This window comes from Struthio camelus, chromosome 2 (assembly GCF_040807025.1).
Source record: "Struthio camelus isolate bStrCam1 chromosome 2, bStrCam1.hap1, whole genome shotgun sequence".
Taxonomy (NCBI): Eukaryota; Metazoa; Chordata; class Aves; order Struthioniformes; family Struthionidae; genus Struthio; species Struthio camelus.
In genome coordinates, this window is record NC_090943.1 from 155639186 (window position 1) to 155666698 (window position 27513).

The following is a 27513-nucleotide window of genomic DNA, read 5'->3' on the forward strand; positions in this document are numbered from 1 at the left end:
AATGGTGCAACACCAGAATGATTTAGTCTTTGAATTTAGTACACCATTTATAGGTTTCATCTCTTTGAGATGTTCCTTAATTCTATGTTTGCTTAATACTGCACTTAGACATAACATTTCTGTCAGTGTATCTGCACATGTAGATATTTTACATATATTTTTTCCAGTCCTGTTCAAATTAGGCACAAATCACAAATCAGCAGTAGTGACTCTTGAGTGGCTATTGCTTTAAATTAAATTCAAAATTTGGAGGTTTTGAGGAATCTTCCAGAATCTCCTCTGTAAGTAGCTATATTAATTCATGGTTACTTAGCATTCAATTTAAAAAAAAGAAATATTTTTCAGGTTGTATCCCTTATATTTAAGCTACTATTTAAACATGTAAACCTTTCTCAGAAGTTCTTTTGCAATATTTGTTCTATTGCAATTTGACTTCAGAAATCTGCAACGCATAACAGCAGGAAAATTCAATCAGTAGTCATATTTGTTGTTTAAACTCTTGAAGACACTGATTTTTGGTGAGTTGATTTTAAATAAAATTATCTTATACCTGAAGAGTTCAATTTCATTGCCAATACAAACAGTATGTTTATCTTGCTGATGGTATTGCATGTTAAGTGATATTAGTCCTGCATTAATAAGATTTTCACCATATAGTATGCACTGCATTTTCAATTTGTCATCGTGACTCTAAGCAAACTTAAAATCACAAATAATCAGAAAGTACATGCTTTTATAATTTAAAATATGAGCATATGCTTTACTCTTTTTTCTCTAAGAAAAATGCAACTCATCTGTACTTCAGTACTGCAGTACAATTTATTTGATTTTGGTTTTGTTTACTATATGTACTAATGGTTATTACCTGTGAACTACAGCTATGACTTTAATGTTAAGGTAGAAGAAATAGTAAAGAAAATGAAAAAAAGGAAAAAATAGTTAAAGTACAATAATATTTTCCTTGTTAAGAGAACAGCATTGCCTAAGCAACTTGTCATGGCCAATACTATGAAAATTATCTCTATTAAAAAGACAATATAGAATTATTTGTTTTGTAGCCATTGCCAGCAGAAGGCAAGTAACCAAACTGATATTTTCTTGACACTTAATTGGGCTTAGAGGGAAATGGTGAAGCCTTGGCGTTCTAACAGGGGGAAACAAGATCATACCTCCCTTATTTTTCCCTAAGGATCTTCATCAAGGATGGTAGACCCTGTAACAGAGATTTCTTTATGTTAACCACCTTCTGAGAACAGTGAGAGAGTCAGCTGATATTAGAGCATTTTTTAACCTCTTAGTTCATTATTTTGCAGCTCTCCACTGCATATGTTTTAGACGGCAGGGCTGGATATCCAGGCTTACAGTATTCTAACTAAAACAACTGGCCTCATGCTCATGAGAGATCTTTTCCCCCTTCAGAAAATGGCAAAATGTTGTCTTTCAGCCTCTCTTCATGCTTTGCCATAAACTTTATTCACATTGCCTTGGAGGAGCAATGAGTGCAAATGACAAAGGTAAAATTAAAATGCTGTGGTATTCTCTTCTTTTTTTTAAAAAAAAAAAAAAAAAAGAGGAAGCAATGCCCATCAATTTATGTGCCTGTAAACAGTAAGCTGAATCATGAGATGAATGGGATGGAGTGCATGTGGAGTCAAATGTCAATCATTGCTCATAGAATATGAGGCAACAAAGCCCTCCACTGGATCTAATACATCTTTGTTAGTTTAAAGAGGTTTTTCTTCTTCTCATTTCTTCTTCTCATTTGTTAAATTTAATAAGGTTGCAAAGAAGTTCTTTATAAGCAACCTAATACTTATAAAATATGAAATCACTCTGCATCTATATTCTAAGACTAATGAACTGTAAGACAGAACTTACAGAACTAATGACTGTAAGACAATGGGATGAATATCTAATATCAAGCTATAAAGAAAACAGTCTCAATGAAAGGATGGGCTGGATTTACATCAGTAATAGAGTTTTAGAGTGATAACTTTTCTCTCCGTTCTACACAGCTCACAGAAAACATCCATATATTTTCTTTCATTTTTGAATGCATATATAATATTTAGTCTCTAACACTTAATCTATAATATTTCCTGTCCACTGTCAGGACCCTGAATGCACACTCTTCCCATGTTCCTAGGGGAGCTGACTTTGTGTTTGAGCTCAGATACTTGGTCCTTGTTGAAGCTACCTTGGAGGTATGCCAGTGCCTAGCATGCTGGTCTGGACCCTGACCTGCTAACTTGATTTCCTGGCTTGACCTTGGACCTGCCTCATCACTATGGACTTGTTCAGCTGTCTGGGCTCTCAGGTGAACCCTGCTGCTGTTACGAGAACTGCTCTGCTCTTCTCACTCAGGTATTTGTTGGCAAGGATGCTGCCCCTGTCTGCCTTGCTGCCACACTTGGCTCCCAACTTCTCTTTCCTTACAGTCTAGGCCACGCTTGATGCTCCCTTATGTAGGAGAATAAATATTACTAATCTGCTGGTAAGATTCTTGATAAGCCTCAATTTTAAATTCATAATTGTTTTGGAAAGAAGGGGAAATTGTGCACAACACCTCAATGGTGACACAGCTTGTTGTTGAAAAAACTTCTATTGGGGAAAGTTGTAAAAAGAGGTATCTTTCAAATACCTTTTTTTTTTTGTTTATACATGAGGTAGAAAAAGTAATTAGATGAAAAGCTTTATAGAAGTAATTACAATAGGAAAGAATACATTAAAAGTGCAAAAGGAAAAATATATATATATAACAAGAGTGGGTTTCTTTTTAGACCTGCTGTTTAAAGGTAAGAAAGATTTGTTTGGAGGCATAACCCTCAATGTTGGCCTTGGCTGCAGTGACCATTGGATTGTAGAGTTTAAGATCCTAAGCAGTGTGAGGAAGACAGAACAAGTTTAAACTTGCTCAAGGAACTGTGAGGGGGGATCCAATGGGAGTCTGCCTTGGAGGGCAAAGGAACTGATGAACTTCTCTCTGTCATATTTGAAAGTTCATGGAAATCGGAAGAAATTCAAGGTGACTGGGAAAGAGCAAACATTATGCCTATCTATCTGCCAAAAGACAAAAAGATAGGTCAGGGAAACTAGAGATCTCACTTCAATCCTGGGAAAATTATGGAAGAGCTCCTAGAGGAAGCTATTTCCAGCACATGAGGGACAAGGTGACTAGGGAAAGCCTACATAAATTAACCAAGGGTAAATCATGCTTGCCCACACTGAAACAACTTGTTCAGTGGATGAAGAGACAGCTGTTGACATCATCTACCATGATGGGAGGTGTCTGATAAAGTCTCCCACAGCTTCCTTGTTGACAAGCTCATAGGGCATGTTTGGGACAGATGGACCCCAAGGTGTCTGGAAAACTGGCTAAACTGTGGAGTTCAAAGGATGATTGCTAAAGGTTCTAAGTCAAACTGGAAGAAAGTTATGAGTGGCGTTCCTCAGTGGTCAGTAATGGATCCAGTACTGTTCAATATCTTTATAAATGATTTGTATGTCAGGATTGAATGCACACCCACCAAGTCTGCAGATGAAATCAAAGTGGGAGGAGGTGTAGATACGCTGGAAGGAACAGCTGCTGTTACAGAGGGACCTTGATGGTCTGGGAGACTTGATCAATAAGAATTACATAACTTCCAGCAAAGTCTTGCACTTCTGACAAAATCCCCAGTTGTATTGCTGGCTGGGGACGGAGTGGCTGGGGAGCAGCTTTGCTGAAAAGCACCTAGTGATCTTGGTGGACAGCAAGCTGAACAAGAGTTCAGGCAATGTGTTCTGGCAGCAAAATGAGTAAACCGTATGATAAGCTGCCTTAGTAAGGGTATAGCCAGTAAATCAAGGAGTGTGATTATTCCACTCTACTGGGTACTACTAGTTAGACCACACCTGGAGTATTGTGTCCATTTGTGCTTCCACCTGTTCAAGAGAGACATTGAAAAACTGGAAAGGGTCCAGTGAAGAGCCACCAAGATGATTAGAGAGTTGTAGAACTTGACATATAAAAAAAGATTGAAGGAATTGGGGTATGTATGTGTATATATATGTGTGTATATATATAAATATATATACATATATGTGTGTATATATATAAAATTCCTCCTCAAAAGAACGATCAAACATTGGAATAGGTTGCCCAGAGAAGTGGTAGAATCTTCCTCCCTGGAAGTAGTCAAGATTTGGTTTGACAGAGCCCTGGATGACCTAATCTAAGGCTCTGCTTGCAACAGAAGATCAGACGATCTCCTGAGGTCCTTTTCAACCTAGACTTCTCTGAATCTATGCTCAGCGTGTCACTGTCAAAAGGGAAGAATTATTGAATGGGGTTTCACAGAGGTTTGTCTTGGGTCAGATTTCATTCAATATTTTTATTAGCACCTTAGGTGATAGGCTATGGAGTACATATATTAAATCTGCATTTAACCCAGAGCAGGGAAGTACTGTGAATATACTAGTGATTAGGAATAGAATTAAAAATGATTTTGAGAAGTTGAAGAAATTATGTTAAAACAAGATGTAATTCAGCAGAGACAAGTACAGGATGATACACAAAAACAGGAATAATCAGTTCACAAAGACAGAATAAGAAGTAAGTAATTAGGCAGCAAGTCTTCAGGGGTTACAGTGGCTCAGAAGCATAACCTGTGTCAAAAATAACTTACTATTATGAAAAGGCACTCAAAATGGAAGTTATGAACAGGCTGATAGACAGAAAAATGTGTGAATATATGTGAAATAATTCGTTTTCTCAACTAAGCACTGGAAAAGCCCCTTTTAAAACGCTGAGTCTACTTTTAGAAACTTATTTTAAGAATGATATGGGGACAGCAGTTGGCAAAATGATGAAAATGTTGACAGTCTATAAATATGATACATGAGGAAGGACTGACTGAATTACTCTTGTTTAGTTTAAAGGACAGAAGACATTCTTAAGGTATACAAAAGAGCTATTGAGAAGAGGAAGGGAATAATCTGTTCTTTATATAGAAACATCTATTGAAATAAGGTGTTTAACTACAGCAACAAAGGTTCATATTTGAATGAGAAAAATTCTACTTGCAAGGCCAATGAAAGACTAGAGTGCTTGGGCACCTTCCTTGGAAATAAAGGACAGATTAGACCTTTTGGGCATAAATACATCTCAGGTAAGGATTCTGGGATTCTGACTTTTTAGGACAATTTTCAGCCCTATTTATCTATGATGCGTTGCGTATGATGCATTATCTATGATGTTATGCGTATACATGAGTGTGTGCATATACTTGCATACGCTGTTACTCAGCATCATATTCAATAGGTCCAGATGCATCTGGGCATTTCCAACATGAATTGCAGCAAAGGTGGGTTCTTCAAAAGTGCACTAAGGTAAGTGAAGGTATTTATAAAGGCAAGATCTAAAATTCATCACATACATTCAGATTGCATATTCATGTTAATCAAAGTGACGTTTAGAATCTTTGTCTATCAAAATGAAAGATGCTATCTAATGACTCTATAAATTCATTATTAGAAAAGGCACTTTAAATAGTCAGTGAAATGAACTGATCAAAAATAGCAAAATGAAAGTGTGTTCTAAAATTGTCAGAATACTATTGAAATACACAATACCATTTTTCTACTATTAAACCAAATTTACTTTGTTACTTTCCCATTATTTGGACAATCATGATTTAAACTATAAAAGGTGTCTCTCTTTTAGTTTTCTTAGATGCAAATAATTATTCCAAAAGCACTTGTTCATTCTACAGCTTAGATAAGCTTTTGTACAGTACTGTATTTGTTGTACAACTTGTTGCTGACTTGCCAGCAGACTTATAAAGGGCAGCATTCATAAATGTTTCAGAGAGTCTGAGAAACAAGCAAGCACAAAACAGGAATGGCAAGCATGAAAATAAAAAGGCTAATCGACCGACTTTGCAGATCTATCTGTTTCATTTCCTGAAATGTAAATGAGAGGAAGAGATTTATCAACTGGTAAATAGTTTCATAAGGTAGATAATTATCTCTGCTAAGCAAGTTGACTTTGAAATAATGGCCTTGTCCTGCAGGGGCCTAGTGAATCCCATGGCAGATAAATAAGTAGGGTATCAATCCTGAAATGTTTAAACTTTACCTCTTGGAGGAAGTTACAGGAAAGTCAATGTTACCAGTCATGTTTATACAACCTCATTAAGCATTTCTTGGGATAGGAAATAACTAACTATTGCTGATTCTTTTTTTCTTTCAAATAACAGGCTTCCACTGTAACTCAATGTAAAGTGAATGTTTATCCAAATGTTCTCACGGCCTCTTTGAACATTTTGTTTTTCTTTTTAAGGAAGGATGGGAGGAGGTTGTCTGTTCTGCTGTCTTGTAACTACAATGTGCTACAACATGCTGGTCTCCCTCAGTTCCTAGCTATTGAAGCTATTCTTAACTAACAATGATTAAGAAAATCCAGAGCTACCTGGCAGAATTCTCTAAAATTGGAAATGATACAATACATTAAAGAACAAAAAATTAAAAAGAAGGGATGATCGTCAATAGGCTGCAAGGCAGTCTGAGTGTAATTCCGTTTAGTTAGGATGTCTAATATAACTTTGCAATTTCTCATAGTCTTTTTACAAGTCAAAAGGTTCAGAAATCAGTTAGGCCTCCAGAATAGCATTTTCCTGGAACTGGTTTAAGGCTTAAAAGATATCCATAATTTACAACATTTGCTTATATTTTATAAGCGATGTATCAGTTTTACTTCTCAGAGTCCTATTTTGTTTCTCCTGCAGACATGCTTCAGATTCATTCCGATTTTCACTTTCATGAATATGATCCCATGCCAATTCCAGCTGCTATCATATGATAACTCTTAAAGAGACTTAATCTTTCATTTTTGGCAGACATTTATACTCAGCTACTCACACACCCTCTGAGAACAAGTCCTAAGGATTTATGTTGTCAAATCAAATGCATCTAATGGAACGGGAAACTTCCCACTTGGAACTGCACAATTACAGTACATTAATATAACTAATTCTTGATATTCACATGCCACTTTTAAAAAATGTATTTTTACTGTGAGCTTTTTGATGTATGCACGATAAAATTACATAAGTGAATGAAAACAATTGCAGGCTATGTTATTCAAGGAGGAAACAAAACATGAGAAAGAGCAGTACTTTAAGTAACATTTTAAAGAAAAGAAGTATCTAATACCACTTGTGTCCTGGCAATCTACAAAGCTGCATCAGTTCACAAAAAAATATTGATTTCTTGCATAAAATAACATTTATGCATGATTACCTGATTTATTTGCCCAAATTCTTTTTAAAGAAATATGCGAGTTCAATAAGCCGGTACACTCATATTTTTGCAGATGCTTTCTTGATGCTACCATGTGATACGTATGTTACTTAGGCAAAAATCCCTCAAAATGCTTATTGTATGCTCTGTGCGTGAAACTTACAGAAGACATAATAATTAGTCAAGAAAAAAGACTTATATTCCATCTTTAGTATATTTAAGCGTCTAATTAAAACTTCTTGTTAATCAAAAGAACAAAATTATAGCACACCAAAGGTACTTAAATTAGTAATTTTAATGTAACTAACGGTACTCTAAAGCACTTCATATTTGACAAATTGTAATATCTATACCAGCTGTGTGTTTGTTCACCATATGGCATTGCATTAATTCCTAATAACTTTCCTAGATTGGTCTTCTGCTTTTCAAGGAGGAATTATCTTCTTCTATGAATTCGGTAAGGCTAAGGAAGTGAATGACTGTCTTTTCAGTTAAGAAATACATATTCTACCTATGAAAAATAACATATTTTCAGATATTTAGCTAATATGGATTCTGAAGTTTCAAATATTAGATACAAGATTATCAGAATGGCTAACTTCCACTGCAATTATTTTCTCCCTCTTTTAAAATCAGTATTAAAACTTACTTTATCATGATTCAAATCTTTACAAATTTGATTTGTAAAGTATTGTACAATGTAATTCTAAGTATAGTTACATTAGGAAAAAATTTCAAAGTTAGAAACAAGACTATGGTTACCTTTTTATATCAAAGTACTTTGATACTTGTTGCTATTCAGAATTCAACATTTATACAAATCTGAAAAGCAATGTAACTTTGAGAAGTCATTTAGTCCTTTCTCCCAAGCCAAGTTGGCATTAAATATACTTACAATCCCCTGCATACAACTATATCTGACATATTCTTTAAAACTTCTACTCCTGTACCTAAAAATTCTTTACTCCAGAAAGTTTTGCCAATGTCCAACCATCAGTCTCCCTTTACTCAGTTACATTTTAGAGAATTCTGATCATTTTTAATGCTTGCTGCTGTCCTCTTTTCATTGGTCCACACCTTTCTTGAAATTTCATTTCCATAGCGGAGAAAATCAGGGGTGGTCACTTTATGTAGCATTAGGCATCTAAGGTGGAAGACTGGATCCCTGATTTAAACAGTTTTATGTGGCAGTCTCCTACAGACAGTGATCCATGGTCAAAGCTAATAAATGCTGTGACACTGTTTAAAGAATACTTTTATACAACTGTAAAACACCCACCTGGTTACATAGGAACCACTAGGAGATTAGCTTCCTAAAATAAGCCTCTAATTTAAGCAGTGTGAATACTCTGCATAACTCTAGTGAAAGCCTTACTAATTTTACTATAAATAAGGGATTCATTTATGCACATTACATGATACTCATGTCTATGCACACACCTGTGTATCTCCAGCAATTTTTAGCAATTATACATACATATAGTACGCAGTAACAGGTGATAAATTATTAATAAATATTATATGTGTATTTATTCTCATACAGCTGCAATATTTACTTGTTGAAGCAATATGATATTATGACCCATATGCTGCTGCGATCCATCATAAACATGTTTCTGAAGACATAATGCCAATCCTGTCTTTCTGCTTCTCAAACTTTGGTAGGTGATTGTTCCAACCTACATCTAGTACTTCACTGTAGTCCATAATGAGCTGTGTATAATTTTTTTCTAATCATTTATGTAGTTTCTCTTCATAATTCTAATTCTGGCATCCCAACTGATTCCAGATTCCCTCCCAATATGTTATTATTTGCATATTTAATAAATGTAGCCTTTTGTCCATGAACCATGTCTTAATGAAAATAGACAGTAGTAGCAGACCCCTGGAGAACTCCATCCGTTTTAAGTAATGATGGGTTATTTTCATCACAGTAGTTTCCAGTCAACTGTGTATTCACAGTGGCTTAATCAAACCCACTTAAAATAGTAAGCAGTCTGAAGGCATCTGTGGAACTATAAATCATTACAAAGTTTTAAAAAATTTTGAGAGCTAGCAGTGTAAGTAATGCAAGAAGTTTCAGATGCCGAGCTAGAACATTTCTGTAGCTATGCTATGCTAACAGAATGCAACAGAGTGCAAGAAGAGCTATTCAAGTCACAATATGACACATTTCACTTGTTTGACAATGTAATTGTCGGTTATTATGAATATCACTTTACTTCATTGCTAAATGCTTACAACTAGATTGGTTATTTATTCCAACATTTTTCTGTGAATTAGAGTTAATCTGGATAGTTTATACACCTTAGATCTTCTCTTTTTCTGTGTTTTAAATAGGGGTATTAAGTGGTTGGCTTTCTGTCTTCTAGAACTACACAGTTTTTAATGAACTCTCAAAGGTAATCACAAAGTGATCTAGGATCCCACCACTAGGATCCACAGGGATTCCTAGGTATTCTAGAGGGAATTTCATCAGACTCATGCAGTTTGAAATAGATAATCTAAGTAGTTTCAAACTGTTACTCATTCTAACCCAAATATTTACCATGATATTAAGTGCTAGGCATCTGATCACAACCAATTTTGTTTAGAAAAGACTGCAAAATGAAATTAAGCCATTTGGCATTCTCTACTGTTTAGAGTTCCTCTCTCCTGAGTAACGGGGTCAAAATCCCATCTTGGCTTTCCTCTTAATACTAGTATATTTAAAGAACAGCTTTCTTTTCACTCTTTAGGTTCCTAACTAGTCATACTAAATATTGGATATTGATGTTTTGTGCTTATACATGTTCCTATTGTCATACTAAATATTTTAATGAGCTGATCTAGTCTGCACTTTGTAAAACATTGATTTTGAATTTGCAGTCATTGAAGAATTCACAATTTCCTAAAGTTACCCTCTGTCCTCATAGGAATAATTCATTCCTATGTTCATTTAAAGAATGGCAAATCTTTTGTTTCCCCATTAGATTGCAAAAGATCTTAACTCTATTTAATCTGAATATATTGAAATCTTTTTCTAAAAGTTATCTTGTGTTTCTAAGTATCATAATCTCTACTGTTTTGTGATCTCTAAATCTGGAAGTTTTCTAAACTCATTGCATAGTCCAGTTATCCTTATCAATGCAGTTTAAGACTTAGTTGGGATCTCTACGTCTTATTATATGATCATCTCAGTAGTACCTGAACATCTCTTGTTAATACCATGTCCCACTTATCCTGACCTGACATTTTATTAACCATGTAATTTCTCAGTTTTTATGAGTTTCTACCACAGACCACCTGGATATCACACTCAAGTATTTTGTCTTTATCATTGCTCACAAATATTGCACACTTCTCTCTGGACCTTACTGTAAGCATCAGCAGCCCTGACTGACAAAGTAAACATCCATCCTGTATCCCACACCCAAGTGTTCTCTGTGGAAAAAATGTACTCTTCGCTATCACTAGGATGCTGTAAATGATGCCACAAAGCTGCTCTTATGTTGATTTACACATTTTTCAGAGTATATACTAATATTTTCCTTCCTTTAAGGTATTCATTATACTTATTGCTTTAGTATTCAGACCTCATATATATTAAGCACAATGACCCATTACTTTGTCCTTGCCTTCTCATATATTTTTCTGTATGTTTTGGTCTTTATCCATTTGCTCAGGGTTGAAAGCAGGTATAGGGTTAGTTAGAGTCTTCATCAATCCTAGGTACAAGTCTTTCTCATTTGCTTAACAAATATGTAATGAAGATACTACTGATTGTATATTGAATCACTGCAGTTCTGAAATCTGTCTTTTATCAAATGGTAATCAAGTGGGGAGTCTTAATATTTACCATGAGATAGATTTTCATCAGATTTTTCATGTAAATTCCCAATTTAATTAAAGCATATTGAAATACGGAAAAAATCTTGTTAAAGAAAATAGTTTATGGTAGTATCATTCTTATTTAGAAAGTCAGGACATAAAACTTCACGTATTTACAAAACATTATTTTAATACAATTAGCTATCGAACAGTAGGTAGATATGAAACAAAAAAATCACTAAAAGTATAAGAATTCTTCTTTACCTTTACACACAGGTCTATGATCACTCCATGCAGCAAAAACTTCAGCTATCCTTTGACAGGTGATACTTTTTGAACCTTGTAGCACATAATCTTCATCACAGGAAAACTGTACTGTTGCTCCCAAGCTAAAATCAAATGATGAAATAAATAAAAAATAAGCTTTTTTAATAAATACATATCCATCAATTTTTCCATCCTTTTAGGTATCGTAGTTTTGACAAATGATATGAATTTGTATCCTAGTAATATAATTTTTTGTTTCTATTAGAAAAAGACCACAAGCTATGTCTGACCTGACAGTGCAGGGTCTCAGGTCCTATCTGGACTTGCTTTAGCCAGAGCTGGTTTATCTTGTTTTAAGAGTTGTCTGGTGGTAAAGTGACTATTTTCTGACCAGTCTGAATCTAACCTCTGACTACTACATATGGTAAATATCTGACAAACCTGGGTAGTGACTGCATTACAAACAACAGGGTGTTTGTTTATCTTAACTGAGGCTAGGAACCAATGAGAAAGAGATTGTGATAAGAAAATCACGTATAAGAAGAGCCACAGGCAGACCACAAGGCTGAAGAAGAAATCCCCACCATGAACATTATACTTCTCCCAGTGAAGAGCTCAGGATGCAAACAGTTTGCTGTAGATGTCTCTCACTCCTTCTTCTTCTTGAAGAAGACTGGTGCTCTTGACCATAGGACCCAGAGGGACATTGGAAGGGGGGGCACAACATCAGAAAAAAGGGATAGATATTAACAAGGTTTCTTGTATAACAATTTTGTGGGTATTATTAAGACTTTTCTGTACCAATTTGTATAAGGAACGTTAGTGTAATGGTCTAGTATTAGCTATTTGTTATATTTGGATCAGAAAATTAAGATTTTAATTAAGCTACCAGTAAATTCTTGTCTTCATATATTTGATGAGTTTCCTCTTACCACTAGCAGGATTTTGAGGGTAAAAACTGTTAGACAATGGAAGTTCACAGTGAATATGAACATTTGCTTCTTTAACAGGCGTATGTTTCTCAAATTAATGAAGGAAAATAAAAGAATTTTAAAAACATTTTTCTGGGTATTTGGCTGTGATTATTTATAAAGTGCTAAGGCAGGCTTCAAAAGATTTTATACTTTTCCATATGGAGTTGACATTTGGTGTTGCAAATTTGGCACAGAACAAAACAGGAAAAAAGACCAGAAAAGCCTATTTTATTTGTTTGGTCTGTTTTTTTTGAGAGGAGGGTTGTATATCGTTTGTTTTAGGAAAGTTAAAATATACAATATGTAAATGTATATTAATGAGATAATTCTTCTGGTCCTTAAGTATCATTGTTGTTCCAAGTCTTGGTTACAGTTGAAAATAGTTAATAATATATCCAGCATTTCTATGAGTTCAGTATCTTAAACTCCATAATCTCCGCTTTCTTTTTTTTTTTTTTTTTAAAGGCTTACCTTTCAAAGTTGTAAAGGAAGTTTAGAAACTATGACTCTGCATAACCTATAACATCATTGAGAGAGCACTTGTTTGCTTTAGAAGGTGCTAAATGACCACTACTATGTATTTGAACTAAATAATAGTTTTATTTTTTATCTAATTTATCATATAAGACTGATGAGGAAGAATCACAGATCTGTAGATTTTAGTATATTATCTCATGCTTGTGCCAAAAATGACTGGCATTTGGAAAATACCACTCTTTTCCCCTCCAAACAAGGAAGTGAAAGACTTAACCAGAGAGGTTATTCCAGAAACTCCAAAAAAAAAGTCAAATAAAATAAAAAGTCGTATTTTGAGAATCTGCTGTATGGTGGCAATGCATTTTGCAGTGAAGAATATTTTGTAAGTGGAATTTGGAAGACTATCATCACTTTTATTGCCCGTACAGTGGGGCTGATACAGCTTCATGGTTTGGTATTGAAAATATGAGATGAAATTTGGCAGAAATATTATAAAACATGATTTACCAAATTCCAGCCTAACTACATTAAAAAAAGGCAGTTATGTAAGTAAAACTAACATTTTACTGTAAGAAATACAATAGAGTACAATATTCTGAAAAGTTTTGCAGTAGGAAATGTCATAAAAGTGGAAAAACAGAAATTCCTTTCAATGCTTTTCCTTCATTATTCTTATTTTCAAATGGCCTAATATTAACTAATGTTTCCTTTGCATGTAATATTTGACAAACATAAATTAAGTAATTAATTGTACTTCCTAATCTAGGCACTAGACCTAGTCTAATCCTACAGTTGTTTTTCAGTGTATTGCAATAGGACACAAAGACCCTAAACATAGCTGTGCCAGTGTTCTGTGAAAATAAAACAAGAAAGCAATCTCTTTCTACAGAAAGTATGAAGAGCTGATATAAAAGCAAACAGTTCAGTGCACTAAATTATTTTAATAGTATTCATCACTGTACTTTTATTATCATTTCCCTGTGATTTTATGTATACATATATATATATATGTATACGAGGCTCTTTAATATCAATTTAGAAATGTGAATACCTCAAAACTGTATAATATTTGATCTTCTGCATGAATTCTGCTACACCTGAACAGAAAAAGTTTGATTATTTAGATTATAATTTCTGCAGAAATGGAATTATGTTTTTATATTGCTACAGTAACTTGAAAAATATTTCCTCTTAATTTGGCCATCAAATAGTGGCATGGCATTTCATTTTAACTCATATATATTGAAATATCAGATCACAGACCCACTGATTTCCAAGGACATGTCTCCCTAAATTTGCAGTCAGAAGCTGAAATAACTGTATTTTCTGGGATAACGCTCACAAAATGTGCTTTCCAATTCTTCCATATTCTAGTCAAAATACAAGATGCCTTCTGTTTCAAAAAGCATTTCTTGTATAAAAAATTAGCTACCAGATCTTAGCATCAGATCTTTACTTAAATTTTTGTGTAATTCATACCTTCTGCAAGGATCTTAGATGCTTTCCGAACTGCATTTACCTTGGTAAATCTTTTCATATTCTGATGCCTTCAACGTGGCATTAAAGACTCCGGTACATTGTGCGTGCAGCTCTCTGGGTATTCTAACATTCAACGTGGAGTTGCTCCCACAGATATTATATGTTCTAGCCTATATTATAGCAATTTTCCTGTGTGACCTTGTAAATCACAGAGTTATCTGACTCTCCTCAGGTGCATGCCACAGATCTCTATCATATTTTCCAGATTCTGCTACCTATTTTAAAAAACTGAAGGAGGATGTTTTGCAAATCTCTGTAAGCAAAGCTTCCATATCGGTATAGTCTTTCATTTACCTAAATAAAGTATTTACGTTAAAAAGATTTATTTATTTAAATAAATTATTTCTTTTATATCTCTGAAACTGTCACTTGTGCAAAGAGGTTAGGAGAAGTCTAAGGATATCACTCTGTTGATTTGACTGTTATCCTCAAATCTAGGTTTGACACCACCAGCTACAGAACGCTTACTGGCTAAAATACATGCTAAAATTCATTTATCTCTGTAGGATTTGGCTTGAAAAGAATGAGACTGTTTTCTTATGTCCTTACACATGGGTATTTTGTTGCTGTAATAGTAATTTCTATTTCAGTTCAAACGAGAAAGATAAACAACACAATTACAAAGACTAAAAATATATTCCAAAGATCAACTTTTGTTAGCTAATCAATTCAAATATATGCATCATGGAAACAGTTATTAAAGAAGATTGATGCTAAAAGGAAGAAAAATTAAATTTAAGGGAGTTAGAATAGTTTTCTTACTATGTTTGACAAGGAAAGGCGTCTAGAACAATACAGTAGAGGATGTTTGGGGAACATCTGAGCCTCACATAAGACATAGAAATAAGTAAGACATGAATGATGGTATAGTGTCCTAAGGACACATCTCAGAAAAGGAGGATTTGATAGGAAGAGGATAGCAGTTTTACAAGCTGCTCCAAAAAAGTTCCTACTAAGTGTGACTGTAAAAACATATTGGACTTGTAAATCCAATTAGACTGGAAAATTTGTAAAACCTGTAACGTATGTGCCACATGCAGTGAGATCTGCTGGAAAAAAAAAAAAAAAAAGGAAAAGCCAGAGACCAGTTCCTGTGGCAGATCGACTTTAAAAGACAAAGATATCAAAAATTAATCAAACACCTTCTGTCTGAAAGGTTCAAAAAAAAAAAAAAAAAGTATGAGAAAAAATCCTGCAGGAAATCTGGGCTCCCTGTATAGCCCTTCAGGACTGGCAGGAGTGTAAGAATGGCAGCCACAAGGCAGCACATTGATGAGCCTGAGCTCATCAAGAAAATGGATCTCGCAGGATCTTAGAAGCCTAGGCAACGTTCACATTTATGAATGTTTTCCTGGTATTACCTACCTATACACTCTTTCAAAAATGGAAAAGCATTCACTCTATCAAATCTCTCTGTTGGAAGAGATATGTTTTGTTGTTAGTTGTTTCTTTTGCTGAGACTTTTTTCTCCAATACTGTTCATCCAGAACAAGCAAGAATTCAGTTCAAATTCCATCTTTTTTTAAGAAAAGTTTGAAAACTGGGTTTGAAAGCACAAGAGGGAAGAGTTTCACTTCCCTCCCCAGGTGTACTAGATGATGTAAATATGTGAAGTTTCAAAGGGGACAAGGGGATAACATAATAAAATATGGCCAGAAAGTAATTATTAGCTCTAAGACAAAATAAAATAAACAGGCTTATATCTACACTCTTTAAACTTAACTCTCTGTAGAGCACTTGGTCATGGGTTTCACCTGAATCTGGTTTGGTGCCCCTGTGACTCTGAAGACGTATTCTTCATTCTTCATATTCTTCAACAATTTCTGGGTTTTTTTTTCTTTTTTTTTTTTTTCAGTTAAAGAAATCTAAAATAATTTGAGCACTGTCTGATGGCACCTATTGCACCTCTGGAGGTATTGCATGAGAACATTTTAGAGGTCTGATCAGAGTCTGCTGGAATACTTTTAGAGAAATGCAAAGTGTGGAAAAAGCTAAAATAAGATCACGCAACTCTCCTGAGGGGACTTGTCCTTGGAGTAAGCTATGTCTGAATTGTGGACAGGTATTATTTTAGAAAAAGTTGGCTGACTGGTCCAAAACGGACTCTGGGAGCAAATGAACAAATGAATAGTATGGACAATTAAGGGCATTTCCATTCCTTGACTTACATTGATCTAAATTGCTTACCCCTTAAAACAGTGTGTAGACTGACAGTGTGTATATCTGATTTGCAAATCTCAAGAGGACTGAAGCATCATATAGCTATGGAATTTTTTATTGCTACATAGAATGTAGACATGCACCACCAAAAGGACAGCAGCACAAACTTTAACATGTTTTAAAATAAGAACATCTTTATCTGACAAATAGATCCTCTCTGTGGATCCAAAGATCTCAGAGGATTAAATGCAATTAGAAGAAGAGATTCAGAAAAGTACAAACACAGATCAATGACACTGGGTCAGAGCAGGTTCATCTCAGCCAGAATTTTTGGTTCTAAAACAGGAATCATGGGGCATACTTGCTGAGCAAACAGCCAGTTAGAGCTAATGCTAGTAAGGCACATTAAGAGTAACAAGAGATTCTATGGGTATATTAGTTACAAAAGGAAGTTACTGTACAGTGTGGGTCTATTAATAATGCGGGTGAGACACCCTAGCGATGCTAGAATACAACATGAAAAAAGCAGAAGTACTCAATGCCTTTTCTGCATCACCCTCCACAGCACATGTGCTCTTGCACCTCTGTAGGTACTGGCATGGTTTAGGAAGAAGAGGGACAGCCAGCAATGGGGAGTAACAGTTAAGAGAAGACTGATATATTCAAATCCATGGAGCCAGATGAGTTTCACCAAAGGGTCCTGAAAAAGCTGGCTGATGCTGTGCAAGGGTGATATCTTTCAAATATGGTGATTAGGGGAAGTTCCTGCTGACCACAAAAATGGCTAACATTACACCAATCTTTAAGAAACTCAAGGAGGAGAACCTAGAAAATTCACCTCAACCCCTGGAAGGAACATTTTCTCTAGGAAAGTACAAGCAGGAAATCTGGAGCAATTAACAAAGATTTACCGAAGGTAAATGTACTTGACCAACCTGATCGTCTTCTATGACAAAATGACTGGTGACATGGATAAATAGTAAATGTAGCAAGCAAGTAAAAGCATTAAATGTAATAGTGCTTGACTTTAACAAGGCTTTTGACACGATTTCTCACAGTGTTCTCATTTGAGAGCTGAGGAAGTATGCGCAGAATGGACCATTAGATGCATTGAAATTGGCCTGCCAGCTGTGCTCAAAGGGTAGGACTCAGTGGTTTCACATTCAACTGGTGGCCAGAAACAAGTGGAGCACTTAGGAATTCAATAAAGGGACTTACGCTGTTCAGTATACTCATCAACAATCTCAATGTTTGGACATAATGAACAAATTTATAGGTGATACTGAACTTCGAAAAGTACCTGCCTCATTTGAGAGCAGAGTTTCAATCCAGAAGCACCTTCAAAAACTTGAATGCTAGACCAAAAGAAACTTCACGAAGCTCAAAAAGAAGAGGTACAGAGTTCTGCACCTGAGGTGCAATAATCCCATGCATGAGTCCCAGCTGGGAACTAGCTGCCTGAGTAACAGCCTTGCTGAAAAAGACTGAAAATTATAATGATCATCAGGTTAAGTATTTATCAAGAGCATGCTCTCATCCTGAATAAGACAAACTCAGCTACATTAGAAGAAGCTGTAGTAACAGATTAAGGGGAGTAATTCAGTAATAACTCAGCTGGTAAGGCTCTACCTGCAATACTGAGTCTAGTTTTCGGTCTCCCGTTTCAAGAGGTATATTGATAACACAGGAAGCTTCAGAGAAGATCCAAAGAAGCTTACCAAGATAGCTAGGGCTTAGAGCACATGACCTTCCTGAGAGGTTGAGGGAGCTAGACTTAATTCATCTGGCAAGCGGGAGTCTAAGGGACTGTCTAATAGCAGAGCCTGACTTTAAGTGCCTACTTCAAGGGCAGTTATGAAGATGATGAAGCCAACTTTTCTCAATATGGCAGACAACATAACAAGGGTCAGCTTAGGAGATTAAGGCTTAGGAGAACCCATGAGGAGAAACTTCTTCCCAGGAGGGCAGGGCAAAACTGGAGCAGGTTACCTAGACAGCTGTGAAATCCCCATTCTTGGGAGTTTTCAAGACTTGGCTAAACAAAGCCACAGCTGACCTGATCTAGTGCTGATATTAGTTTTGCTTTAGGCAGGAGGTTGGAGTAGCTGACCTCCTGAGGTCCGTTCCAACCAGTATTTCTATGACCCACTAAACCTGTTAAATTTATTTTGAAACTAGATAAAACTTTTGCATGTACAGCATGCTGTGGTAAAGATGGTAAAGATGTTTACAGCTTTAAAAAATGTATGACTGACTTGCATCTCAAGGCAACCTTATCTGCAAATTTATTCCTGCAGAACAGGTATAAATAGATCTGCAGGACAAAATATGGTTGTAATTAAGTTTACATTTTTCAGAAAAATTTTGGCTATATTTATCTTTGCAAAAAAATATGAATAGATATTAAATAATAAAGATATACGAATTTGAGAAAACACTTCTTTCTCATATCTATTTTTTAAAGTCTCCATCATCTACAAACAATGTAATAAGGTTGATGATGGAACTCAGTGAAGCTATAGAAGATACAAAGGATGAGAGAGAGAAGATTTCAAATTTTGAAATTTATGAAGTTCCCTTTGCATGTTATTATTCTAATAGTTGGTGTATATATGCATACTAATGTATTTCTAGATTTTTTTTCATAGATTCTTAAATCATCATTAAACATGAAGCAATTATGTAAGCAATCAAAAATTCTAGCTCAGTTGAAACAATTTTATTACTACAGAATAGCAGATGTACAAGTATAAGTCATAGATGGTTTATATAGAAATCTAGCAAAAGTAGTATGTGATATTTGAAAAAGCAACTGCAGATTCTGAACTCTGTACACTATCAACTGATAAAAAGAAAAAAAAAACTAGCTGAATATTATTTCAGCTGTTACTTCTAAGACTCATAAGTTCTCAGCATAATGAATAATGTGCACAAACCCAGCACTTCCAGAAAGCCTACAAATGTACTATACAGGCTATGGTAGTACATGGACAACAGCATAAACATATGAGAAATATTACCCATAACAAAAATTCAGTTATGTTTTAGCTATTGCTTCAATAGAATTTCTGGAATTTATGCTAGTAGGTATATGCAAGAGCTATTAACTCAGTATGTGTCTCAAGCACAATTTTTTTTATTCTCCAAGTTCCCTACTGCAAATCTCAGACCTTTCAGAAAAGTTTAAAAATATACAGTGTAGTATGAGCTATGGTCTTGATTTTGCGCGGAACAGATAAGACCTTCTCTCTGTAAATACTCCAAAATTGTCAAAAGCATTTGTGAATTATGAAATATATTTGTTTCTAGGTGCACCACTTAGAAACTCTCTGCCAAGCTTTACAAAGTATCAGGAATAACAGTCTTCAAAAATAAAACTCGGGAGTATTTATGAAATGGACACCAGATGAATGGTATTAAAATGCTAATTATCTGACATTTCCAAAAATATCATTTCATTTTTAAAGTGTGTGGTGGGTTGTTTTTCGTTATCCATCTAGCTCTGCTTAAATACTGCAAAATCTTTTGTGAATGCATTATAATTAAGGACAGGCCCTCTTGAATGCAAATAATACTTAAAATGTCTTGAATACATGTGGATGTGTGCAAGAGTTCTCTTAATCTGAATTTGAATAGAAAGCAGATTCTCCTACATTATGGTGACAGCTACTAATGCATATATCTGAAATATCTGTGCTAAAGAAGCCTGAGGTACTACTCTTGCACTGCAGTCCTCAGCCCAGTCTCAGCATTCGACTGTAGCTCTAGAGAAATCTCTGTTAGCTCATATCACCAGAGGAAGCCTTGTGCCAAATACCACTTTCTCTCATGTTTGAGTTACATCTTGCATAACATCTTTCCACCACACATCTTTACAACAAATACTGAGATTTCATTTTTAGTTTGTGATAGTGGTGGGCCATGAGCTCTTCACTCAGATGAAATCCTTGTAAATATTCAAACAAGCTCAAATAGAAACCATTGTTTTGGGTCCAATGGAACTTTTTATTTATGTGTATGAACACACAAAATGATTGCAGAAATCACTGTATTTCCTGTTATATTAATAGATTGATATATTAATTATATGAACACAATAATCATAGAATCATTAACTAACAATTAAATTGATGTTATCATTGACATGTTCTATATAAGAATAATATGTTTAATGTTGCACTAACTTCATAATTAAGGCATATAATGCAAAGCACTTATAGCTATGGACAGCTTCAGCAGAGGCGGTAGACGGACATTTCGTTTTTCAAGCAGGAAATTACCCTCAAGCTTCCAAAGAATAATTTTAGCTCAATATAAAACAAGTATTAAATAATTCTTTTTCAAGAGGGCAGTACCTCACTGACCTGAATATGAGACGGAAGTTTGAGTTCCTGCCCTGATTCTAAGAAGGGGTTTTCATCACATATGCCCCTGAAACTGTGAAAGTAGATTCTTGACAAGTGAATCTTCTGCATTTCAGGTCAGAGCAACTGCAACATGCAGTGCTGATTTTTGCAGATTTACTTGGAATATCTCTGAATTTGTACACTACATCACCGCTCTATTTTTCCAAAATGGGTAGAAAAGTCCTGTATATATTTGGGTACAGAAAAAAAAATCTTCTAGATCTGATCTTTCTGGCAAATTAACCCTATTCTGTACACACAGGCAACTGAACAAGTTTGATAAGAATATATCATTTTCTGCCTTAGAAAAAAAGCAGCAGAAATAGTTAAATATTATTTGTTCTCAATAAATACAGCTCTGAAAACCTACCCCTATCAAATAATACATTTAATATGATACATTTTAATATTGATGCAAATGAATGATCAGTATTGCAGCACAGTTACTATGTCCTCCTTCTGCAGGAAAAGCAGCCAAGGCTATATGTAAGTTTTCAAGACTATTCACAATAACAAATTTCCTCAGCCTAACATCTCCCTACTCATCGCTGATATCTATTTGTGTGCAAACTACAGATCGAAACTACCCCAGTCTGTTTAAGCTGCAATAAGAAAATTGAGCTAAGCCACAGAAATTGTCTCAAGTTAAGGGCAGGCTTATGAACAGTTATTGCAGAGCAGCTGAGTCAGTATTTGGAAATGCAACTACAAGACCTTAGGATTCCAAGATGTAATATTAGAATATCTAAATTTTTTAAACTTCCAGTCAATAAAAATTGATTGTCCCTTGAACAAATTGAATTGAAGAGTAAATTTCAGTTGCAGAGAAAATTATGTCTTCCGACACTCTGGAGACCCACAAAATTTGTACTGTCGGAGGCTACACTAAAAGAGGAACCAATTGACTGCTGACGAATAAAATGTGCTGTCCCCCCACAAATCAGCTTCACATCTCAAGCTGCGAGTGCTCTGAAGTTTGTTCAGTTTTAGGGATGTTTGACTTGAATTTTCAGGGTCTAGAAGCTCATGTCATATATCTGCAGAGAAGAGTATGTGATTCAGAGAAGCCTTATGGAAAAGGAAGGGTGAAATTTCTAGGCAGCTAGCGTGGTTAGCGTGGTCAAAGTTATTATTGCAAAGGAAAGAGTTATATCTGAATTTGTAATATTTAAAGAAATCAGAAATCAGCATTAGGTATACCATCACACGACTCATTGGGATAATAATTCAGTATTTAAAATGCTAGCCTAAGCCACAGGAGGCTCGTTTTCCCTCGGCTTCAGAAGTCCTCCATGAATCCTAGGTAAATCATCTAGTGCTAACTTTTAAGAAAAATACAGATGCCCAAGAAATACACAGTAGCACCCAGCAGAGTTTTTAGAGTGAGTATGGAGTGTCTGATCCCAAAGGATGCCATAAAATGGTGCAGTTTATCTTTCACAGCAGACTTTTTAAATTTGTGTAAGAAACGTATAAGAGCATGTGAATATGCTGAGAGAGCAGGTAAGAGTTTGTAATCGGAACAGGGGTGAAGTTGCAGTACAGTGTTTCCAAACCCATTCCTTCACACCTGAAGAAAGATAAAGTGACAAGAGCATACTCTTCTCTAAAGTAGCTTAAATTGTACTTAAATTAGATTTTGATTGATCATGATAAAGCTAGTCTATGCATTTCCTCAAAATATTAAATTTTAAAACTAAAGTACTGCAGTTGGGATTTTCATTTCCTCTTCATAGAGGAAAAAATAAAAAAGGCCATCTCAGAGTAAAGCCATTTCCTTCACTATACAGAAAGTAACTTCAAGAATAGGGGAAAAGTCTGCTATATTTTCTTTGTTTCTAGAAAATCTAGAAAAGATTTTTTGTATTTTTATAATTTTAACTGAATAAAAGAATTTTCTTTCAATGTATTCTCTATTTTAAAGAATTAATAGTGTTCATACTTTGACAGCCTATGAAGCACTTGAACAGCCATTATGAACAGCCAAGGATTGAAACCAGATTGACTCAAAAGCGACTTTTATTCAGTCTGTTGGTTTTTTGCTTTTGTTCCATGTAAGACCTCTTTTTAATTTATCCAGTGTTCAACTTGAAACAAATGACATGAGTATTTTTAACATTCAGCAGTCCTACTCTTACAAGTGAGAATCTCATTGTTCACATTCATGAGACCTCTAACAAGCCCTCCCTAGAAAAACATTTTATCTGTCCCTAATATGTATATGACGAATACAACCAAAGGAGTAATTGATCCCTTTTTCAAGGTTGCTCAATAAAGTGGCTAGACATTGTGTATGTGTGTGCATATGTATGTCCTCCAGCTCTTTCCAGGTTAAGTGTTTTTGCATTACAGAAAGAAGCTTACACAAAATAGCAGAAAGACTCAGTGTCTTGAAAGGAAACCAGTGCAGCAGATGATCCTTTCTGCGTTGCTTCTGAAAGCTACATTCAGAACAGACCTGGCTATTAAGGGGATGCTGTACTAGATGGGATTTGTTCAGAGAAGATTATCCAGACTGTTGTTATCTTTCAAGAAACTAAACCATGTAAGTTCAAATTCCTGGAAGAAATAAATTAGTTCCAGGGCAACTTCTTAGAATATATTTGAGGTGACAGTGAAGCCAGTGAGAAACTTGTGCTTTCAGAAAATATTGCTGCTTGGCAATCTAATCCGGTACGAAATCAGTAAGCATCAAGGCTGCTGTTAAACACAATAGGTTTTCAGGCTGTTCCTAGAATCTGTCCTCTTAATAGAACCAGTTAAGTATTACCTTAATTTTTTTTTTTTCATTTTCCTTAATTGGATAAAAGATTGGTCTGCTATTAATTTCACAAATAGATCAAAATAGGGATCAATGGAAAATATATAAGTTCAGTTTGGTCTGAATATATATTTTTTATTGTAACAGGAAAAAATGCTTCCTCACCAAAATAAACATCCCATCTTCATTTCCTGCCTTCCAGAAACAAAACTCATAAAGCCAATAGGATCATCACATAACTGTTACCTCTTCTTTTAACAAAATTTTAAACAAAAATGTATTTACCTTTTTCCTTCACCAAAAAGCTGTGAAACAGAATATTTTCATGTCATTTTCACTTTTTTCACCTCCAGCGGCTATTGTATTTGCAAGCTAAGCTCTTTGACTTATGTGCTGTTGAAATGTCTTAAGTATTTACTCTTTTCCATTGTAATGGAATTGGATCTATCCTTATGTTATATGTATAAACATTAAGTAGCACATTCAGTAGAGCTGATAGAAAAGCTGATCTTCCCTCACAGATAATGTGGAGATTTAAAAAAAAAAAAAAGTCATGAAGTTGGCCAATGAGAAATAATCTAAAAAACAGTTTAAAAGAAAATATTTTGATTTTGAAATCTCACATTACGCTGTTTGGTAATTGAAATGCCTTCTCCTTTTATTTTCTCACAAATTCCTCAAAATATGTGAAAGTTTGACAAGCACATCACCGCAGTGTATAGTGAGAAATAAAGTTAAATTATCTCCAAATAGTTTAGCCTAAGAGAAAGATGATCATCACCTGTCCTTTGAGGTACTGTCCTTTACAAAAATCTAACTGGCTCCTTATTGCAGTATTGCAGGTCTTTCAATTGTAACTTGTGAAAACTAGAAAAGCACTTCCAGTTTCCTTGTCAAAAGCTTTGCCTACCAAGCCAGCTGTACGCCTGAGTTTAAAATATGAAACATTGACTATGTAACAATTCTAAAAGTCATGATAGTTAAGCAACTAGCTAGTTACACTGATTTTTATTTCTCTGAAAATATCAATAAAACATATTTTGTCAGGTTTATATCAGATATTACATTACACATAAAATGAATTGTAAAGCTTTCTCTGATGCAGGATGAACTTTTTCTTTTCTCAAAAGTAGAGGAAAAGAATAATTATTAGAATTATTATTATTAACTAACTGACTGATGGCTAGCACATTTTTTCCATTGCCACTTTCAAGCCTATGTTCTGCCTGATTACAGGGAGAAAACAAAAAATAAAGCAGAAAGTGTCAAGAAGTTTTATGTAAAAGATAAAGTAATATAATTTTGTAAAATATCTACCCTTGTCTCATAACGTTACTCTAACACTTTGTTATCTTCAGATGCTAGAAGGTCTGCTGTGTTGTATGGAAAATGTACCTCCAACAAAATTGGATGTAATAAAAGCAATTAATCTATCAAAACAAAGCTGGATGTAATAAAATCAATTAATTTAAAAATGGTAAATCTCCCTACTTACTTCTTCCTTTTTTATTTCCTCAATTAGCTGTCTTGAAGCAATTTGTAAATACGATGATAAAGTCAGATTATAGCAGGTGACATAAAGCTAGTGCCAAGTTTAAGATTTGTTCTTTTAATACAAAATTTGTCCAGAATTTGTATGTGAATCAAATATATAATATTATATATTATTTTTGTTCTTTTTGTGTTGCATCGTATTCTGCATATTTTTCTTTTTAATATCCCCCATGTCCTTCAAAAAAAACTTATTTCAAATGTACACTCAATATTTGTAGATCCAAGACAGCGTTTTCATGAGAAAATGATTTTAAATTACTTTCAATTCAATCTATCCCAAAGTATCCCATATATATGTTCTCTTCTAAGTAATATATGTTATCTTATTTGCATGCTCTGCTATGCAATTTTAGACAGAATTCCATTTCAGTTTTCACTGAGAAGTTCAGTTATGCAAGAGTTGCTCGACAACAGCAATAGACTTGTAACATATACATTTTCCAAGTGATTTTCAGCAAGTTAATATAACAAAAATGACATAATGGTAGGGTTTATGTTTTACCTAAAATCTGAGCCTATCCGTTTTCCATTTTCTGGTTCTCCAGGATCTGGACACAAATTGGATGCCTGTTTAATACCTCCCTCATTTACTGCAAAAAAACAAAACAAAACAAAAAACAAAATAATGCTGGTTTTAGGAAATACAAATTTAAACAATCAACAAATATGAAAATGCACAGTATCTACACTTTTCGTCATTTAAAACAGATTTTCTATAGAGTATGATCATTCATATAATCTCAAGTTTCATTCCACAATTTTCTTCTCTATAATAAATAAATCGTGTTTTCCTTATTCTTTTAACAAATAACACTATTTTTTTATAAGTTTTATTAATCAACTATTTTGTTTGCTTGTAAAATTATCGAACCCATATGAAAATGTTATTGCTATTCCTTTACAAACATTCACATTTAAAGGAGTGTTCACCAAGGTAAAGGGCTGTAAGATTTTACTCTGTACATAACCTAACAAATGTCATCTCCACTAAGAGCTGACCTTTTCTTCTCAAATTATAAGAAAACTTGAATGGACAGGCTCATGCTGAGAGAACTGTCCTTAATCAATATTGAAAATGCAGATATCCCCAAAATATGGTGATCTGAGGGCAAACTCAAATGCCTGTTTGATTTGCATACATTGATCTTAAAATAAACTAAAATGGATCTTAGAGAGAAATTTCTTGTGGTTAACTGTATGTCATATAAGAGTTTGTTACTAGTATTCAGATCAGTATGGTTTTCCAGAAGTTTGTATGCAGCAGTCTAGCACTCAGCATATTCAACTCCCTGTCCTTTTTTTTTTTAATACATTATCTGCTTTCTTACAATTGTTATAGCTTGCAAAACTTTATATTACAAAAAAAATTTGCAGGCCAAAGTAATCCTTTTTACTTTGCATTTAATTCTTGATGTTCATTGAATCAGGAGGTGGCAGTCCCAAAAGAAAACTCTAGCAAAGGAGATTGGGTTGCTATTACTGGAAGATTCATGATCCAGTATAAGAGTATTTTGCAGAAATACAAGCTGACGTGAAACAAAGAGATTTATGCTAATCAGAAAAAGATTTTTCACTGCATCTTCCTTTCTGAGGTTCTAGACCAACGGATTTGCAGTGACAGACTTTCGAGTAACATAAGTCTCCTTTTAAGGAAGAGCTGGCATATAATTAAGCTAATCACAGTAACTGGTAAAATTGATTTATCTGAGTAAAAAATGTTGTGTTTAACTACACTCCTAAGGGGTGTGTGTTAAACTTCAGCTGTTCATAAAAGCCAATGACGTTCAGAGTATTTTTTTTTTCCCAACCCTGACTACATAATTGCCAAAGTAGAATTTTTGGACTTTCCCTTCCTTGAAACTTGTCTTCTTACATGCACAACAATGGAAGAATTGGTTCAGCATCTCTGAGAAAAGCAAAAGCTACAAGAAAATTTTGCAGAAGGTTACAAGGAAAATGTATCAAGTTAACACCCTTCTCTACTCAAAAACCTATCAAGCTCAGCACTTGTCAGCTGGGACCGCCGTATTCATTCTCCTCTGCCCTGACCGAGTGATACCTTATACAAGCTGGTTCTAATAGCCCATAAAGGTAACCTGCATTCATCTGCATCAAATGCCCAGGGCATTGGGTCAAGGAAGGACATCCCTCAGAGTACATCCATAGTACTGGCTTTTTATCCTTTCTTCCCCTTATACTTACTAAAAGTGTGAGGAAAGCATATTACCTACAGAAAACCAAGTTCCTGCTAGTGCTGGCACACATATACTGCTGACAGTTATAG

At 34.7% G+C, this 27513-nt stretch overlaps 1 protein-coding gene across 2 annotated transcripts in view; it reads right to left on the reverse strand.

The window, feature by feature from the left end:
• Nucleotides 1–27513, reverse strand: part of CSMD3 (CUB and Sushi multiple domains 3) — a 711519-nt gene that overhangs the window by 395740 nt on the left and 288266 nt on the right. For both annotated transcript variants that reach the window (XM_068933141.1, XM_068933140.1), the window contains 2 exons: nt 25732–25819; nt 11356–11480 (listed from right to left, as the gene is read on the reverse strand). In XM_068933141.1, the coding sequence (XP_068789242.1) occupies nt 11356–11480; nt 25732–25819 (213 nt within the window). The remainder of the gene's footprint in view (nt 1–11355; nt 11481–25731; nt 25820–27513) is intronic.